A 20,604-nucleotide genomic window follows, 5' to 3' on the forward strand; every position below is an offset into this window, starting at 1 on the left:
CCCTCTTGATTTTAATTCTACATCTCTCTTCATCTCTTCAGCTCTCTGTTCTATTATAACTGGAGTATCATCTAGCTCATCATTTTTCTACATCTCCAGAGAGTTTTGTCGACTATGTATATCAGACAGGGAAGAAATAATTAAACACAGTTTAACAGTAAAATAATTTATTTGTTGCAAGCATTATAAATAATTTCATTTATAGCACAAGTTATCAATTCACAATCTATAAGTGATTCGCTATTAAACATATTACTATCACGTATCGCCTTTGCGGCATTGCTCACATCGCGGATATTATCACATTGTAAAATATTTACAAATTGCTTAAATTTTTCATTAACACTATGAGTATTTTCACCAGGAATACATATGATCAATACATTTTTCGAAATCGAATAAATGTAGTAACGTTGATGGTTTCATGTACAAAGAATTATCAGATGATGTAATTTTTATAATTTTTGAAGTATACATGTTAACCGCTTCGACTGTCAGATCACTAATCCATAGCGGAGTTTCAGTTAGCTGCTCAATGTCTGCTCGTTTCCGCATTAGAGATTTCCATGTTTCAATGAGCAATATTATTTGATTACCTCGATTATCACCGAGAGCCAATTCCACATAGGATATTATTCCGACGCTGATTCCTATTTCCAAATATTTGTATGATGTTGGGGTTAAGACGTATCTTCTTCCAAGTATACGAGCCGCACAATGAGATGAAGCGCTACAAAAATTTTATTGAAAATAATTATTTAACAAAAAAAAAGTTTTTTATTGAAAAATTCATTTAACAGATAATATTGAAACTTACTTGTCACATTTCTTCTTGCACAAAACATTGCTCTCTTGTACTGGAATGTAATAATTCATGCTGGCGGAGTACATTTTAAAAGAACCTTTTCAATCGAGTGATCAATGTGATACTAAATTATTTTTAAATTTTATCCATAATATCCATTGTGATGGGGTGGGGATTATTGCTGCCAATATTATTTTCAACCAATCAAAGCACCGATGCACGGCTGCTGCTATGACATCATCCTCAAATGAAATGTCAGAATTATTGTCAAGGTCAAAATGTGCAAAATGCAACATGTTCAAAATTTTCAAGCGCCGATGCGCGGCTGCTATGACATCATCCTCAAATGAAATGTTAGAATTATTGTCAAGGTCAAAATGTCCAAAAATGCAACATATTCAAAATTTTCAAGCGCCGATGCACGGCTGCTATCACCTTGAGATGAATCTTGCGAAATGTGCTAAATGTATCACGAGCACCAATGCACTGACTGCTGTCATCCCCCAGGTGTTCACAATTAGTTGATTACAAAATTTGCAAAATGTGCAAAATCGCAATTTTCAAACATAGCTGCATGGTCGCTATGACATCATCCTTAATGAAATATTAGACGCAAAATGTATCAATTTCAAGGCCGATGAGCCGCACGTGACAAAATCACAACATACTCGAGTTTTTCAAGTGTCAGTGATCAAATAAAAATGCTGATAAGGAGGCATACTCTGTCAGTATCTTTGTCAGAGGTTCAAGAAGTGTATCTCGAGTAAAGAAATATGGAACAATTGGAAGCAAGTTTGTTGGAGCAAGCCCCAAGAGTGAATTCGGTGGAAGAATATATTATGTGGGAGCAGCAATGTGACGAATACATCGAATCACTGGAAGAACAAAGTCGAATAAAACGTTCACGATTACCGATCGGAGTTCGACAATCGCTTGTCTCCCAAATCGCGCGTCTTGAAGGGTTGAAGAATTCGGTACGCAGACGTTTTGTACACGCAGGTGCCGGAAGCAGTTCGCGAGACATCGGACTCATATGGCGAGAGATTGATACGGCGTTCGAGAACCGCATCTTGACTGGTGCGGTGATAAACAGTAATCACATCGAACCTCGTCAATTTCTAGAGGATGCCAAAGACATTATGATCAGACACGTGCAAAAAGTATTGCAAAAATACCCTAGTGTGAAAGTGAACACTATGTTTAATGGCGAGTTCGTGTCGGGCGATAAGCGTGCCAATAAAAGTATCAATACGAAAAACTTTGAAATCTTTCGCACCTCCGATTTGCGTGAATGGTACGAGCGCCGCATTATCGAGTCCACGCTAGCATCACTAGAAGAATTTCAAGAACGATAGTGGTTGGGCGTTGTCGCGAATAATCAATTTAATTGTAAATATAAACAAGTATAATCCAATGCGCGCGAGATGTCACATTAAATTACCGCGAGAAATAATGATGAAGAGAGCAGTGGTTAATGTGCAATCAAAAGACAATGCATGTTTTGCGTGGGCGGTGGTCGCTGCTCTGTACCCCGCCGAAAGAAATGTGGAACGGGAATCATCATATCCGCATTACATAACAGTGCTGAATCTCCAAGACATTGAGTTTCCAGTGACTGTGAATCAAATTAAAAAGTTTGAAGTTCATAATAACATTTCGATAAATGTGTACAGCATCGAATTAAAGAACATTGTCTCGATACGTCTCAGTGAGCAGAAGAAAGACAGACACATCAACCTGCTGTACGTGCATGATAGCAACAGCATTGGACATTTCGCATGGATCAAGAATTTATCCCGCCTCGTGAACACACAATTAAGCAAAGATGGTCACAAGAAACATATCTGCGATCGGTACGTATATTTATTGCAATAAAATTATATATTAAATAATCATAAAATAATTATAAAGTGTTTATAATTGCTATTATCTTTTACAGATGTATGCATTATTTCGGATCTGAAGACAAACTGCATTCACATACGGTAGATTGCGGAGAGATGAACGACTACGCTATCCGGTTACCGAGCGATAAGGACAAGTGGCTCAGCTTCACCAACTACACCAGGAAAGAGCGGCTTCCATTTGTGGTGTACGCCGACTTGGAATGCGTTTTGGCAAAGACGGAAGAAGAAAAAAACTTTCAACATCATCAAGTATTTAGTATCGGATACTATGTACACTGCTCGTACAACAATTCGTTATCCGCGTACAATTCTCGTCGCAGCACCGATTGCGTTTCATGGTTTGCCGAACAACTACAAAATTTGGCGCAACGCGTAAAGACTATTTTAACCACAAATGTTCCTATGGTAAATTTAACATCTGACGAGTGGGAAAAGTTTCACAGCGCAACGCATTGTCACATTTGCGAAAAATCGTTTGCGCAAGATGATACACGCGTACGCGATCATTGCCATCTGACCGGACGATACAGAGGTCGCGCGCACTCAAATTGCAATCTAAATTATAAAGAATCTTTTTGTATTCCGATAGTTTATCACAATTTATCAGGTTATGACGCACATTTCATTATCGAGGATATAGTTACAGCGTTTGAAGGGAGCATTGAATTACTTCCGATAACTAAAGAAAAATATATATCATTCACAAAAACTGTCAATAGTACCAACGATGACAAAGATTGGAAAGCTTGCATAAAATTACGATTCATCGATTCATATAAATTTCTCACGATAAGTCTCGATAAATTGGCATCTTTTTTGGATAAAGAGAAACTCAAAATTTTACATTCGAAATTTCAAAATTTACCGATTGAAAATTTCAATCTATTAACAGGGAAAGGCGTCTTTCCGTACGAATATATAGACTGTGTCGACAAGTTGCAAGATACGTGTTTACCGCCCCGCGAATCATTCTACAGTTCCTTGACCGGTGACACAGTATCCGAGAGCGATTACGCGCACGCTGAAAACGTATGGGAGCGGTTCTCCATTCGAACGCTAGGCGAATATAGCAATCTGTATTTAAAAATTGATGTCTTATTATTAGCAGATATTTTTGAAAATTTTCGCGATAGTTGTATCAAAAGCTATGGACTCGACCTCGCGTATTATTATACTCTTCCCGGGTATACATGGGACGCCATGTTAAAACATACAAATATTACGTTCGAATTGCTTACCGATATCGACATGGTTATGTTTATCGAACGTGGTATACGCGGCGGTCTAAGTCAATGTTCCAACAGATACGCTCATGCTAATAATAAGTATATGCAGTCGTACGATCCATCGAAACCATCATCATATCTCATGTATTTTGATGTAAATAATTTATACGGATGGGCAATGTGCCAACCATTGCCATATGCAGATTTTCAATGGATCCACGACGTATATAATTTCAACATCTCGTCAATAGCGCTCGATTCGCATACAGGCTATATCCTCGAAGTAGATTTAGAGTATCCACAACATCTTCACGACACGCACACTGACCTACCGTTTTGCCCGACACATGACAAACCGCCCGGCAAGCGGGAAGATAAGCTTCTCGCAACGTTATATGATAAGAAGCGTTATGTCATACACTACCGCAACCTGCAGCAAGGACGTAACTAAATTTATATTCGAACGACGGCAGACTATCCGTATGTCCGACCTGAACGAACGTCTGGGCCCAAATAGGTCAACGACCGCAAGGGTCGCTCTTACTCTATTTAAAGGGCCGTTCGCTCGGTGGTCCCTTTTCGGCAAGAGAATTTAATCTCTTTTGCGCAGGATGGGACCTTGTGCGATCTTGGTTTACGGGAATGAGTGGGAACGGGTTATAAATTAAAGAGTATTAGGCCTCATATTAAAACAATTAATTTATTTTACTCTTAAAGAACGAGAAAAGAAGAATTAAATTCATAAGAATCATATTATACTTACACATTATTATTCTTATTATTATTTATTCTAATTTTGTGTACTTCTCTTAGTCGAGGAAAGAAAAAGAAATTTGATGCTCGTGTGTATGAGTGAGTGATTGTGTATAAATCGCGGGTGATACATAGATACGGAGGTCTTCAATCAGGGCAGAAAGGGGAAAGAGTTATTGTTTAAATTTTAGGGTCCCGATTGGTGGTTACAATAATTTAAACGATAACAGATATATAAAAATAGTGTCCATGTGTGTGCGTGTGAGAGAGAATGCTAGTTTATGAGAGTTCGGTAATTTCGACGATGGAAGGGAAAAGGAAGGCGCGGAGGATATCGACGGGGAATCCGATAGGGTTGGGATGGATAGGGGTAAACATAGGGATGAGGGCGCCGGGGAGACTTCCCGCTACAATTCTCATGAGCTGCTCTTCATCGGGATCGTCTGGCCCGCAGGTGTAAACACCTTCTGGGAGTGGGAGCTCTAGTATAGGGAAATTAGAGAGGAGCCATCTATAACATTCGTCTTCGTGTTGGAATGGAATTTGCCCGATGTGTCTCCTTAAAAAGGAGTAGGCCTCGTTATAAATGAAGGGGATTTCTACTACCCCTTGACAAGTGCAACCTTCGTCACACTCTGTATTAAGTGGCGAGGGGGGAGGGAGAATGATTGAGACAAGGAGAGGGAGGGTGGTTCTGAGGTGCAGAAGATAGAATGTGCGATGGCTCTGGAGAGGAAATCAGAGGGTCAAGGGAAGTGTCAGGGTTCCTATTTCTGCTGTGTTTATTTATTATATGAATGTGTTCTGTAATTAAGCGCTCTAATAATTCCTGGGTTGGACTATCGTTCGGGAATGAATCGGCCGTAGCCCGAGCCACTTCTTGCCTCAGGCGTCGATTCCGACGATTTCGCGCATGCTTTGCTCCAGCTCTCGAAGTCCGCTTTCTTAAGTCGTTCACTAAAAATGACGAATGATAAGAAAAATCGATCGAGGCGATGGAGTGCAATTTCGAAATAATTCTTGGAATACTATTCTCTTTCCATTCTGTCGTTATTAATTCTATTTCTTATTTCTTGCGCTTGTAGGATTCTAGAGAGAGAGGGAGAGAGAGAGAGAGAGAGAGAGAGAGAGAGAGAGAGAGAGAGAGAGAGACTGGATAATGTTGAGTAGGGGAAAGGTATGGGAAACGGTATCACGAATCTCTCCGTTATCACGGGAAATCCTGAGTGATTTTTCGGGATGGATGAAATCACAGATCTCGCCGTTATCACGGGAAATCCTGAGTGATTTTTGGAACGGGTGAAATCACGGATCTCGCCGTTATCACGGGAAATCCTGAGTGATTTCTCGGGATGGATGAAATCACGGATCTCACCGTTATCACGGGAAATCCTGAGTGATTTTTGGAGATGGATGAAATCACGGATCTCGCCGTTATCACGGGAAATCCTGAGTGATTTCTCGGGATGGATGAAATCACGGATCTCACCGTTATCACGGGAAATCCTGAGTGATTTTTGGAGATGGATGAAATCACGGATCTCGCCGTTATTACGGGAAATCCTGAGTGATTTTCGGGGCGGAAGAGAGAGGGAGAAGAAGGTTTAGGGTTGGATATGATAGGACTTGCGCAAAAGGAGATAAAGAAGATGGCTTTATCTTAAATCCAAGAATTATTTTGATACGGGGTGAAAATTGTACTTTATGTTTTTCCCTTTTTATATACATATATATGTGTCTTGACTTACTGTTAGTAGAGTGCGTTGTTAATAATGGCTGCAGGGTTCTAATCTGGTTGTGTGGTCTTCCGGACTTCCACTATGTTTTTTTCACTTGCACTCTAACGAACGTCGGAATTTGAGTTGAAAGCGGATTTCGAAATTGAAAGTATATAAAAGTCCAAAGAGTCTAGATACGAGCTCGGATAGCTTGTACACGGCAAAACTGCGCTCGAAAGTTCGGATTAAAAAATCTACTCTTTCGAGGGATATCGCGAGTATATAAACCTTCTTGCTCCTGCTCTCCATTGGTTTATTAACATTTCCTGACGAATAGGAAATTTTTCAATGACGCCCTTTAGGTCCCGGAGGCGTCTCTTTTAATTTTACAATTACTACGATTGGTTAGGGCTTTTGTTTAGAGCTCTAGGTTTCGACCAATGGAGAATTTGTTGTAGTCAAGTGAGGTTGATATTTTTATTATCCTCTCGAGATTATCTCGGTGATCTGTCAGGCGGCATTTGTTTGGATTCGGTTATCGTTGTTAGTCTGGTAAAATTTTATTCGTTTTCAAGTGGAAGTTTTCTTCTAAATTTTTATTGATTTTCAAGTGGAGATTTCCTTCTAAAAAGTTTTTATTGATTTTCAAGTGGAGATTTCCTTCTAAAAAGTTTTTATTACTTTTTAAGTAAAATTTTACTTTAAAAGAAAGATTTTTATTGCTTTTTAAGCGCGAGTTGTCAACTAGTCAAAGCGAGAATTTCGGACACCGCGAGTTACATCTGGTATGTATCTCTCCTTTTTTTTTTTTATTTTTACGATTAACCGTCTCCGGTCAGCTGCTTCGCCTGCCAGATCATAGTCTTATTCCCACGCCTGTGATTTTTCAATCATCGCCTTGCGTTCTTTGAAAGAAAAGAATCGTGGAGTCCACAGGACGTAACATATTGATGATGTGTTTTTTTACGAGTTTCTGCACATTTGCATTGTAAAATTCTTTTCCTCTATCAGTTTGTATGTTTCTCGGACATCTCTTGCTATCTCGAATTATCTCGGCGATAGCGTCAGCTGTTTCGCGTCCGCTTTTATTCTTAAGCGGCACGGCCCATGCATACTTGCTCAACACATCGATGACCAAAAATGTTCTCGCCTCTCCGAATTGCTAATTACCGTCGGGTGGAGGCTCGGAATTAATGTTAAATGTCTGATGGGGCGCGGTGATTCCGTAATCGCGAGAAGGCCGTTTCTCCTTTTCTTCCTCTATCTCGCGCTTGTATATCTTAGGCACCTCGAAAACGCTGTCTTCGCAATAACGCTTGTTCTCGGAAAGTCGCTATCGATACTACTGAATCGTGTAGAAATTCGGCGAACCTCGCTCCTTGCTCCAGGAATCGATCGCCCCGTTGCAAGGGGAGATCCGAGGAATTTACCCAAAAAAATTGTTGTTTCAAATCCGAGAGCCTAGACACTCAGGGACGTAAACGCGACGATTACGGACCCGGTCCGCAGCCCAACATCCCGCCCGCCTCGTCCAGGGGACGAAACAAGGAAGTGAACCGCGGCGCCCGCCGTACGCCGCCCTGTTATCCAGTGATGGGGCTGTGGATCTAAGGCGCCCGCAACCCTGGAAGTGGACAGATCTTAATCACGGGCCGCGTGAGACGGGAGGAGGCTGTCTCCACCGTCACGACGCGAACCAATCCGTCGCTTCCAGGGTGCACCTCACGTATCCTACCGAGCGCCCATTTCGATGGTGGCTGTAGCTCGTCCTTGACGAGGACGAGGGTTCCAATGTCCAGGTTGGCCGCGCGATCTCTCCATTTGCCCAGTTGCTGCAGATGTTGATGGTACTCCTTTGACCACCGGGTCCAGAAGTGGTCTCGCATGGAGGCAATCAGCCGCCATCGAAGCCTGGGGTGACCGACACCGTCCGTGTCAACTGGTGGCTCCGGCACGTTGATCGGCGCCTCCCCCAGTAGAAGGTGTCCTGGGGTGAGCGCGGTAAGGTCCGTCGGGTCGGCACTCATCGGGTAGAGGGGCCTTGAGTTTAGGCACGCCTCCACCTGGCACAGCAGGGTCGAGATCTCCTCGTAGGTCAAGAGGTGGCCTCCTAGGACCCGCCGGAGGTGGTGTTTCGTTGCCTTGACCCCGGCCTCCAAAGTCCGCCGAAGTGTGGTGCCGAAGGGGGGATGAAGGTCCGTTCCGTCTGATGCGAGCTGCGCCCGGCAGTCTCTGTAAAAATTCGCTGCCGAGTCGAACATCTCTCGGAGCTCCCGTTTGGCACCTCGGAAGTTGGTGCCGTTGTCGCTGGCGAGTCGGGCGCAGCAACCACGTCTCGCCACAAAGCGCCGGAAGGCTGCGAGGAAGGAGGCTGTCGAGAGGTCCGAGACCGCCTTCAAGTGCATCGCTCTTGTCGCCATACATACGAAGAGGCAGATGTAACCCTTGGTGGTCTTGACTCCCCGCCCCTTCGAGGCCCGAAGTTGGATTGGCCCGGCATAGTCCACCCCTGAGGACCAAAATGGTCGTGCCTCTCGGACGCGGTCTGCAGGCAGCTGCCCCATCTGCTGCTGGGCAGGAGTGGCCCTGAAGCGGGCGCATCTTACGCAGCCATGAGTCACGGCCCGGATCAGGGTGTTGGCATGGACGATCCAGTATCGCCGGGTTAGCACGCTGCGGGTCAACTGTGGGCCGCCATGAAGGGTCCTATGGTGAGCGTCGCGGGCCAGCAACAGCGCGAGGTGACTCGTCTTCGCCAGGACGATCGGGTGTTTTTCTTCGTAGGCCAGTGGCGAGTGCTCCAAACGACCTTCGACCCGAATCAGACCTTCAGGTCCCAGTAAGGGTCTCAGCGCCTGGAGGGGAGACCGACGCGGCAGGGGTTCTCCTTGGGTGAGGGCCTCAAGCTCGCTCGCGTAATCCTGCCGCTGAGCAATCCGTAGCCATCGGAGTTGGCAGCTTTCCAGCTCGGCGACCGAGAGGTGCGGGGTTCTGTGGTCCGGTCCTCTGCGGAGAAGCCTGAGGCAGTATGCCGAGACTCGTATCAGCCTGGAAAGGGATGAAAACCTGTTGAGGAGCTCGTTCCCCGGGTCCGGTGGTTCCTCCGTAGCCGCGAAGGCGCGTCGTGAGTATGTAATTGGATCCTTTGTTGACTCTTGCATAAGGACGCATCTCGACCACGTCAGCTTGCCACAAGTCGTCGTATCCACGTACTATGACGCGTCTACGCGGAAAATTTCTTCTCGCTGGAGCGTGCAATTCCTCCACGAGTAGCTGCTTTTCAGAGGTGTTTGATCGAGGCATATTTGTAATAATGTGATATAATTTTCACGTACAGTTCTTTATGTATCTTTTGATGTAGTCTGCGTTACAGCCATTTTATCCACCGTTAATAATAGCGCCTGCATATTCTTTTCAAGCCTCATTATTTTTTCTCAATTTCTTTCTGTTGATCTCTCAAAAGCTTGACACTCGCTTCGACATATCGTTTGTTGGCTGCATCATTATCATCTTCCGGTTGCGCTACACGTCGTATCTTGCGCGACCTTGCGTCATAGCCGGAGGCTGTTAGACACAGAGTGTTATCGCGCACGTAATTTCTTAGTAATCCATTCCATTGATAATATGAATTATTATTCGACGTTCCAAGTGATAATCCAAATTTATTAATCGACATTTCGATACCACTAATATTGACAGACTGACTCGTATCCTGGATGTATAACTTATTTTATAATAATGCCAGCTTCGTAAAGTTCCTCGATAATCGATAATATTTCATTGCCGTGGGCGTTGTTGCCGGCTTGACGTGAAGCTTCGAGCAATCGCAGACGATCTACCAACTCGTTGGGATCATTCCAATGCACGTAATCAATCTTATTATTGTTTAAGGTCATAGCACGCGGTATACCTTTTCCAGATTTTTTATCAGAGAATAATGGTGCGATTATATATTTATATTTGTATCCCTTGTTACCTAATACTGGCTGATTGACATTACCATTTCGTCCGTGCGCATTTGTTCTTATTAATATACTTTTGTAGTTCTGCAAGTCATTTGCAGTATATATTTCATCGTCGGGAATCCTCTTGAAAACCAACTCGTAAAGACCTACTGTTCCAACATATTTTGATCCATCGATAATTATATTACCATTTTTATCCACATCGAAATTTTTATTACCGAGCGTCATTCCTTTGTCGATAAATTTAACACCGTATACGTAATCCATCTTGGAATTTTTTCTTGACTCAATATAGCTGCCACATATTTTTGAGCAAGTGGACCCAGGTGATTTCGCAATGAATTTTGACCCTCAGATGTTTGTAATGAATGTTGAATCGATGTCACAAGCGATTCAGGTGAAGTCTCGAAAATTTCCTCGATAGATGTCTTATCATGTAATAATTGTCTTGGTTGTACATCTTGCATCGGAGTAGAAGTAGTTGCATCCAATAATTGTTGCATTCGCCTGCTTTTGATTCGCTTTGGAGTGGAATTTATACCGCTCAATGATATATTTGATCGCTTTGTTTTAAACTCTTTTTTCTCTCCGAGCATACTCGATGGTTCAATCTTTTCTTCACCAGACTCAACACCGACTGTATTTTCAACAAGCTGTTTCAGAGGTTCAGAGATTGGTTTAAAATGCCTCTCCAATGCATCGTCCTCCTCCATTTTACCAGTTTTCAAGAAACGATATTTTTTACGGATTGAATCGCTCGTTTTCGCATCTCTCTCACAATCTTTTCACGATCGTTATTCATCATGTTGCAATTTAGACGTTGCTCGATCAATGTGTCGAAAGCGACTAATTGCTTTGCGGCAAATTCATTAAATCCTTTTCTATATCGTCCATTAGTCAGCGGACTGTCCTTGTCAATCGCCGCGAATCCATATTTATGTTGCCAACATTTCTGGCAAAAAGCGCGAAAATTATCGTAAGACATATCTGTATTTACGTGATCGTTGTACACATGTTTCAAGTTTGTCCCATCTTGTTTAAATAAAATTAATAAGTTTACATTGTCACGTATAAGATGCTTGGGTATCTTGGCATACGTTTGACAAAGATAGAAACAGTCGACGCTCGAGTGTCGTCCCATTGCAAAGTACTCTCTTATCATATCTTGCTTGTCGCATGCCACGTCATCAAAGATAAAAATGGAATTCGGAAGCGCCTCACTCGGTGGAATGACATCGCTATTATTAGAGAATGTAAAATAACCAATTTCTTCTATCGGTGATAGCAAATTTTCCAAACATTGATATTTCGGTTGTTGAAGCGATTTCGAGTAAACGTACATGTTCTCGAAGCGAACACCGTACGGGCTTTCTATCAAACTAATCAACGTGTTAGTTTTACCGCAATTCGAGGGGCCGCATGTGATACCGCGTATAGTATTTCGTAGCATGTTTCCATGTCTGCGTATTTCTTTATCCAACATTAACCATGTTTTATCGTCGAAATTTGTAACTTTGATTATCGTCGATTGCTGAACGAACCGCATGTTTTCTCTCGAATGAATGAATGAGTCATGGAGAGCCTATTTATAGCTGCGCGGAACCATGAATCGCTCAGTACCGAAAAAATGTTTGTTCTGCTAACAAGTGCTTCCGATATTCACGGTTTAAGCGCCGAACAGCTGCAATTTGTGCCAAAAGCATTTTTATTGCAATGTGAAAATCACATCCACTACGTGTGGGACAAGCTTCCGGAACACATAAAGGCGGATCCAGAGATTCAGACCTGTCGCCGCTGTTTCAACCATTACAATCGATCGTGGCAGCAAACGCACATCGACGGTCCAGCGCCGATGATAAAGGATTGCAGCGAATGTCAACGAAAATAGGTAGTGGTCTCTTTAATCGCGCGATAAACGCACTTCCGATCGAATTCCATATCCCCGGCTATCAGTTTTGCGGTCCGGGAACTCATTTGGAAAAGCGATTGGCTAGAGGTATTAATCCATTGGATGCCGCGTGTCGCGAGCACGATATTGCATATTCTCAAAGCAACGCCCTCAGAGAACGACACGTTGCTGATAATATACTCGCTGCGAAAGCGTGAAAACGTATTACTGTGAGAGAGTCGACTCTTGGTGAAAGAGCAGCCGCTACGACTATTTGGGCAGCTATGAAAGCAAAGACAAAATTCGGTATGGGGATGAAGACGAAAAAATCTTCGAAAAAGAAGAAGAAACGAATACTGCCTGTGGCGAAGCGTGGTGATATCTTGCCAATTTTACCATTGTTGGGAGTTCTCGGTTCGTTGGCCGGTGGAGCAGCGGGAGTCGCAAAGGCTGTGAATGATAGCAAGACTGCGCAACGTCAGCTTGAAGAAATGCGACGTCATAATCGCGCTATGGAAGGTCGTGGAGTTTATCTCGCTCCATACAAGCGTGGACAGGGATTCTCAACTAAGAAAAAAAAACGTAAAAAAAATGCTAAAAATGCCTATAGGTGTAACAACTAATGTACAATTGCAACAACTGGCAAGACGTATGCGTATACCATTCTTTAGAGGTGTTTTCATGCGCAATAATTTACCGATAAGCGGTATACGACAAAATGAAAGCGGTATTGTAAATTTGGATGACATTGATGGTTCCGGTACCCATTGGGTAGCATATGTATGTAAAGAGAGAAAATCGAGCAATATATTATATTTCGATAGTTTTGGCAATCTTCAACCACCCAAAGAATTGGTGCAATATTTAAATGTTACGAAAATAGAATACAATCACACGTCCTATCAAAATTATAATCAGAATAATTGTGGACAATTGTGTTTACGATTTCTTCAAACGACTGATATAAAGCCTGTCAATCCATCATCACGATTCAGTTTGACAACATGTCGCTAACACTAACGTTGACTGGCAAAAGTAGCGTTCTCGCTGTAAGCTACTTTCCAGCTATAGATTTATCGAATGGTGATTATGAGCTCGGTTTAACAGATTTTGAAACTTATCATACGATACCGAATGTAAATTCTAAGAATAATAAATTTTACTTTGATAACGATGACAAGAAAATTACTATACCCGAGGGATCATACGAAATACAAGCCATAGATGAGTATCTGAGACGTGCAATTTTACAATATCCTTCCAATAAAGAGCAGAATGAAGATGCAATAGCGCTTCGCGCCAATCACAACACTCTAAAGAGCGAAATCAAATGCATCTATAGAATAAATTTTAGTAAACCAGACAGCATAGGATCGCTGTTGGGATTCTCGTCGAATCGTATATTGCAATCTCACAAATGGCATGATTCGGATTTACCTACAAATATTATTAGCGTGAATATTATCCGTATAGAATGTAGTGTCACCACTGGTGGAGAAGGCAGAATGCCCTATATGCAGGGATAAGAATCTCCCGGCGGGCCATCGCTCTGGAGGCAAGGCGTGTCCCTCTATAAAGAAGGGAACAAGGGGCTAACTCTTAATACTATGAGCAAGAAGAGCCACCCCACCATACAGGAAAGAAGAAACGAGGAAAGGAGACTAGCCTCCTCCTCCTCTTCCTCCATTCGAGCTCCAACGCCCGCCCCTGAAAGGAGAAAGGCGGAGGAGGAGAACACCCCCCCAGAACTGGAGTGGGAAAAAGGAGGAGGGTGAGAGAAGACTTGGGGAAGAGGGACTCCGCTTCTGAAATGGAAGCAGAGTGCGAGGAGGGCGCCGGCTTCGAGAGAGATGATCTGTAGAATCATACAGGCCAACCTCAACCGCTCGAAGCCGGCACAAGACCTCCTGCTCCAGCAGATGGCACAGGAGGATTGTGGCCTAGGGATCCTCTCGGAACCGCACCAAAGCGCCTGAGAGGGTCCCAGGTGGGCCGTAAGTACAGACGGCCTAGCGGCCATTACCTGGAGAGGAACCACGAACTCCCCCCCTTCCATAGTGAAGCACACCAGGGGAAGGGGATTCGTGGCAGTGACCTGGGGGCTCATCGCAGTGGTGTCTGTTTACCTTTCACCAAGCATACAGCGCGACGACTACGCGCGCATGCTGGGGAAGGTGGGCAGACTAACCAGAAGACTTTCTCCACGGCCGGTCATTGTCGCGGGAGACTTCAACGCCAAGTCAGGCGTGTGGGGGTCCCCGCGGCGGGACTGGAGGGGAGATATGGTTTTAAATTGGGCGGCGGACTGCGGTCTCGGGGTGATTAATTCTGGCGCACAAAACACGTGCGTCAGAAGACAGTGTGGTTCAATAGTTAATTTGACTTGGGCGAACCCCCTAGCAGCCAGAATCACCACGGGATGGAGGGTAGCGAAGGAGAAGGAAACATTCTCTGATCATGAGTATATAACATTCTCCGTCGCTGCCATTCCCAGGGAGACCGTGGCCCGTCGCAGGGAAAAGGAGTCCCGATCCAAGCGATGGGTCCTTAGGAAACTTGATGGGGATGCCTTCATGGGGTCCACCAGTGCGCCCTCATGACTAGAGGGGGCGCTCTGGAGGAAGATCTGGAGGGCAAGCTCCATTGGGTCCTGGGCACTATGGAGACTGCGTGCGCAGCCTCCATGCCTAGGACCAAATTCCAGCCACCAAAAAAAGGCTTACTGGTGGTCAGAACAAATAGCGGAGTTGCGGCAAAGATTGGTCCGCGCAAAATGGCGGGCCATTCGATGCCGCAACCGAGAAGGACATGATGAGGCATGGGGGGAATATAGGTCCCTCCGAGACGAACTCAGGAAGGAGATCCGAGTGGCAAAGGCGAAGTCATGGGGAGAATTGCTCTCCTCTCTAGATAGGGATCCATGGGGGCGCCCCTACAAGCTTGTGCTTGGCAAGCTGAAACAGGCGGCGTCCCCGATCACAGAAGCAATGGATCCGCTCTTCGTCCGGAATGTCATCGATACTCTGTTTCCGGAAATGGAGGATGGGTACGATGACCCGATTCCTGAAAGAGAAGTGGAATGGGACGAGGAGCTGATGCATGTCTCGAGAGGAGAGCTGAGGGATGCCGTCAGGAAAATCAAGAGCGCGAAAGCGCCGGGACGTGACGGCGTCCCGGGACGGACATGGCGCCTTGCTCACAAGGATCTCCAGGATAAGATGAGGGACCTGTATACCTCATGTCTCAGGGAGGGGAAATTCCCCCCGGTATGGAAGGAGGCAAATATAGTCCTCCTTCCTAAAGAGGGCAAACTGCGGGACAAGCCCTCCGCGTACCGGCCGATATGCCTTCTGGACGAGGCAGGCAAAATCCTAGAGAGGATTATTTGCGACCGCATCGTCCGGCATTTGGCCCGGAAGGGCCCGAACCTCGATGAAGATTAGTACTGGTTCCGGATCGGGCGCTCTACAATTGACGCAGTCAAGAGAGTGCGCTCGATCGCAGAATCCGTCATGGAGGAAGGCGGGGTGTTGCTGGCAGTATCATTAGATATATCTAATGCTTTCAACACCCTGTCCTGGCGTCGGGTAGGGGCGGCGCTGGAATACCACCAGGTGCCCCCTACCTGATAGCGATGGTTCGGGACTACTTCCGGGACAGGAAGGTGACCTACTACGACCGGGACGCGGAAAGGACGGAACGTAGAATGTCGTGTGGAGTTCCGCAGGGGTCCGTGTTAGGACCGCTCCTGTGGAACATCACGTACGACGTGGTCCTGCGGACTGCCCTCCCTTCCGGCTGTCATGTCGTCTGCTATGCAGACGACACTTTGATCCTAGCCGGAGGGAGAAACTGGGGGAAGCTATAGCCAAAGCCAACTTGGCTACTGGGAGGGTGGTAAACACCATTCGGACGGTAGGGCTTAAGGTGGCGCCCCATAAAACGGAGGCAACCTTTTTCCACAACAGAAGACATGGGGCGCCACCAAGAGCCCGAATACGAGTTGTCGACACCCCGGTCGAGGTGGAAGCCCATCTGAAGTACCTGGGCCTCCATCTGGACAGTCGGTGGACGTTCGGCGAGCATTTCCGGCAAATCTCCCCCAGGGTGGAGAGGGCGGCTATGGCACTGAGCCGCCTCTTACCTAACCTTGGGGGACCCGCGGAAAAAGTTCGCCGACTGTACGCTGGTACTGTACACGCCATGCTTATGTACGGTGCCCCCATATGGGCGGAAAAGGTGGTGGCCATTCGGCGTCTGCGCGATGCCTTGAGACAGCTACAGCGTCGGGTGGCTAACCGCATATGCAGGGGGTACCGGACAGTGAGCTGGACGGCGGTGGGGGTGCTCTCAGGAGTGCCCTGGCGGAACTCCTAGCTCGCAAGTACTCTGAGGTATATACCAGGGTAAAGGAGCTGCAGCGGGCGGGAGTTCTCGTCACAGACGGTATCAGGCGTACAGTGAGGGGGCAGGCCCGACGTGTCCTCATAGAAAGATGGCGGGGCATGCTGGAGGATCCCAGCTTGCCCGGCCAGAGGACCATCGAGGCCATAAGACCTCATCTCGTCCACTGGCTGGACAGATCTCAAGGAGGTGTGTCGTACAGAATGGCGCAGGTGCTCACCGGACATGGTTGCTTCCGTGAGTACCTGTGCCGAATCGGCAAGGAGAAGTCTAGAGTGTGCTGGTTCTGCGACTATGATTGCGATACGGCCCAGCACACTCTGGAGGAGTGCCCAGGATGGGCGGAGGAGAGGGCGGAACTGGCGGCGGTGGTGGACGGGGACTTGTCCCTACCCACCCTGGTGGGTAAAATGTTGGGAGACGAGCAGAAATGGAGGGCGGTCTCCTCCTTCAGCGAAAAAGTCATGTCGCAGAAGGAGGAGACGGAAAGGGAGAGGGAAAAGAGCGGAGAAAGGGGAGACTTGTCCTCTCCCTTGAGTCCCGGGAGGAGAGGGACGACCCCTCCTGGCGGCCCAGGCGAAGAGGTCGCTGTGGTGGGGGCCAGGGGAGGGCCAGGCCCCGTCCCGCCCTAGACGATACTGGGGTGGGATGAGGTCACCGGGGAGGAGTGCTGGACGCTTAAATCCGGCGCTCTGCCCCCGGAGACCTCGAGGGAGGGACAAGGGCGGATTCCCACGGCGTAAGCCCTGGGGAGCCGCCTGAACCCTGAGGAGGGCCCTCCGGTTGGCGGTCGGATCCGCTGCCCCCAGTGGGGAGCGGAAGGGGCCGCGGCCGGAGGGCGGGGCGCCGGGGCTCGAGTGGGAATACTGGAGCCCCGATCCCGCCCCCCCCAAAACACCAATGGGAAGGCGTGACGTGGAGCCGGTGTCCGCTCCGCGTCACAACCGGGAGGCATTCGCACGATGGCGGACGGGGAGGTGTCGTGGCCGCAAGGTTAAGGCATCTCCCCAGAGAAGGCTAGGCGGGGGGCGTCCGGACGGCATGGGATACCAGCACCCCGGGCGCCCCCCAACCAACGCCCGAGAAGGACACCCGCTGGGGTTTTAGTGCGGTAACATTCTGTGGCTTATCACGGGGAAAACTTCGGTTCCCCCTGGGATAAGCAGAATGAGTCCCACATAACCCATGTTCTCATCCCGGAGGCATGGGTACCTATAAAAGGTTTCCCCAGCGAACCAAAAAAAAGAAAGATCCTGAAATGGGCGGCGGACTTTGGTCTTGGTATTGAAAACACTGGCGCACAAAATACGTGTGTCAGGATGCGGGGGGGCTCCAACATTGATCTGACATGGACAAACCCCTCCGCATCAAGGTTAATAAGGGATTGGAGGGTGGCGGCGGAGAGAGAAACACTTTCGGATCACGAATATGTGGAATTCTCCGTTGCCACCATCTCTGGGGAGACCAGAGTCCGCCGCACGGAGAAAGAACTCCAACAAAAGCGATGGGCCCTCAAAAAATTGGACGAAGACGCCTTTAAGACCTATTCCATCCAGTGCGCCCTCATGAATAAGGGGGACGCACTGGATGAGAATTTGGAGGGAAAGCTCGGCTGGATCTTGGGAACCATGGAGGCAGCATGCGATGCCTCCATGCCAAGATCCAAATTCCGACCACCTAAAAGAGCATATTGGTGGTCGGAAGAAATAGCCAAGAAGTAGAAAGAGTTGGTCCGCGCCAAAAGGCGGGCCAACAAATGCCGCGATAGGGATGGGAATGAAGAAAGGTGGGAGGTGTACAGGTCCCTCAGGGATGAACTACAGAGGATGATCCGGGTGGCGAAGGAAAGGTCATGGGGGGAGTTACTCTCCTCTTTGGATAAAGATCCATGGGGACGCCCCTACAAAATGGTGCTGGGAAAGCTCAAGCAGGCGGCGTCCCCAGTGACGGAAACATTGGATCCCCTCTTCGTCCAGAGGGTGATTGACACCCTCAATCGAAGACGGACTAAACAACCCGATTCCGGAGAGGGAAATAGATTGGGACGAGGAGGAGGACCACGTGACGAGAGGAGGGCTAAGGGACGTCATCAGGAGAATCAAGAGTGCCAAGGCACCTGGCCCTGACAGCGTCCCGGGAAGAACCTGGCGTCTCGCTCACCCGGAACTCCAAGAAGAAATGAGGGACCTGTACAACAGGTGCCTCCGGGAAGGAAAGTTCCCCTCAGTCTGGAAGAAGGCACACATCGTCCTTCTTCCGAAAGAGGGCAAATCGCGGGACCAACCTTCCGCGTACCGGCCGATATGCCTGCTGGACGAGGCGGGCAAGATGCTGGAGAGGATTGTTTGTGACCGCCTCGTCCGGCATCTGTCCCGGGAGGGCCCGGATCTTAATAAAGATCAATACGGATTCCGGGTCGGACGCTCCACCATCAATGCGATCAAGAGGGTGCGTTCGATCTCGGAGTCCGTTATGGAGGAGGGCGGGGTGTTGTTGGCGGTATCGTTGGACATTTCCAACGCTTTCAACACCCTGCCCTAGCGGCGAGTGGGAGCGGCGTTGGAACACCATCGGGTGCCCTCCTATCTCGTCGTCATGATCCGGGACTACTTTAGGGACAGGAAATTAATATACTACGACCGGGACGCGGAAAGGACAGAGAAAATCATTTCGGGTGGTGTTCCACAAGGCTCAGTATTGGGGCCACTCCGGCAGCCATATCATCTGCTATGCAGATGACACTTTAGTGCTGGCCGGAGGCAGAGACTGGGGGGATCCGATCAGGAGGGTTAACCTCGCGACAGCACGCGTGGCACCATAAAAGCGGCGGGGCTCAAGGTGGCGCCCCACAAAACGGAAGCCACATTCTTCCATAATAGAAGATGTGGGGTGCCACCAAGAACCAAAATCAGGGTGGCAGGCACCCCGATAGAGGTGGGGACCCACCTCAAATATCTGGCTCCACCTCGACAGTCGCTGGACATTCGGCGAACACTTTGAACAGATATCCCCTAGGGTGGAGAGGGCGGCCATGGCTTTGGGTCGCCTTCTTCCAAACCTTCGGGGACCGATGGAGAGTGTTCGCCGACTTTACGCCGGTACCGTCCATGCCATGTTGCTGTACGGTGCTCCCGTTTGGGCGGAGAAAGTGGTGGCCACTCGGCGCTTGCGCGATGCGTTGCGACAATTACAGCGCCGAGTGGCAATCCGCATATGTAGGGGGTACCGTACGGTAAGCTGGGTGGCAGGGGGGGTACTCTCTGGAGTGCTTCCCATCGAACTCCTCGCCCGCATGTACTCGGAGGTGTACAACCGGGTACGAGAGTTACAGCGGGCGGGGATACTGATAACGGACGGTATTCGGCGTACGGTGAGGGGGCAAGCTCGACGCGTCCTCATCCACAGATGGCAGGGCATACTGGAGGATCCCAGTCTGCCGGGCCAGAGGACCGTCGAGGCGGTAAGACCCCATCTAATCCAGTGGCTGGATCGGGAAAAAGGAGGGGTGACATACAGGATGACCCAGGTGTTCACCGGACATGGCTGTTTCGGTGAATACCTGGGGTATCGCATCGGGAAGGAGAGCTCCAGGGTGTGCATGCACTGTAGGTACGAGTGTGACTCGGCGCAGCACACCCTGGAAAAGTGCCCCGCATGGGCGGGAGAGAGGGAGGAGCTGAGGACAGTGATTGGCAGGGACTTGTCCCTGCCAAAAGTGGTGGAGAAAATGGCGGAGGAGGAAGCGGGGTGGAAGGCGGTCTCCTCCTTCTGTGAGGCAGTCATGCTCCGGAAGGAGGAGGCCGAGCGAGAAAGGGTGAGGAGCGACAGAAGGGCGAGGGGCTCCCCGGAGCCACTCGACGGAGTCTTTGATGGTGAGTCCGGGCCCCCGTCTCCGCCGCCACCGATGGGTTCGCCCGTCGTGGGCGGGGGTCGGGGGG

General features: G+C 47.9%; 3 protein-coding genes across 3 annotated transcripts; 2 read left to right on the top strand and 1 right to left on the bottom strand.

The window, feature by feature from the left end:
- Positions 1 to 8,016: 8,016 nt before the first annotated feature.
- Positions 8,017 to 9,570, bottom strand: LOC145936118 (uncharacterized). Its single transcript, XM_083038012.1, has one exon. It carries the CDS (start codon positions 9,568 to 9,570, stop codon positions 8,017 to 8,019), a length of 1,554 nt encoding a protein of 517 aa, XP_082894138.1.
- A 6,996-nt stretch (positions 9,571 to 16,566) lies between these two features.
- LOC145936120 (uncharacterized) lies at positions 16,567 to 17,298 on the top strand. Its single transcript, XM_083038015.1, has one exon. It carries the CDS (start codon positions 16,567 to 16,569, stop codon positions 17,296 to 17,298), a length of 732 nt encoding a protein of 243 aa, XP_082894141.1.
- Positions 17,299 to 17,985: 687 nt separating this feature from the next.
- LOC145936121 (uncharacterized) lies at positions 17,986 to 18,387 on the top strand. The gene has a single exon (XM_083038016.1). It carries the CDS (start codon positions 17,986 to 17,988, stop codon positions 18,385 to 18,387), a length of 402 nt encoding a protein of 133 aa, XP_082894142.1.
- The last annotated feature ends 2,217 nt before the right edge of the window (positions 18,388 to 20,604 follow it).

This window comes from Prenolepis imparis, unplaced genomic scaffold (genome assembly GCF_030444845.1).
Source record: "Prenolepis imparis isolate NDT839.2.m4 unplaced genomic scaffold, iyPreImpa1.0 SCAF_5, whole genome shotgun sequence".
NCBI lineage: Eukaryota > Metazoa > Arthropoda > Insecta > Hymenoptera > Formicidae > Prenolepis > Prenolepis imparis.

Bases quoted from the DNA above. Each gene is read 5' to 3' on its own strand.
- LOC145936118 (XM_083038012.1), bottom strand. From the start codon at position 9,570: ATGCAAGAGTCAACAAAGGATCCAATTACATACTCACGACGCGCCTTC.
- LOC145936120 (XM_083038015.1), top strand. From the start codon at position 16,567: ATGCAGGGGGTACCGGACAGTGAGCTGGACGGCGGTGGGGGTGCTCTC.
- LOC145936121 (XM_083038016.1), top strand. From the start codon at position 17,986: ATGCGGGGGGGCTCCAACATTGATCTGACATGGACAAACCCCTCCGCA.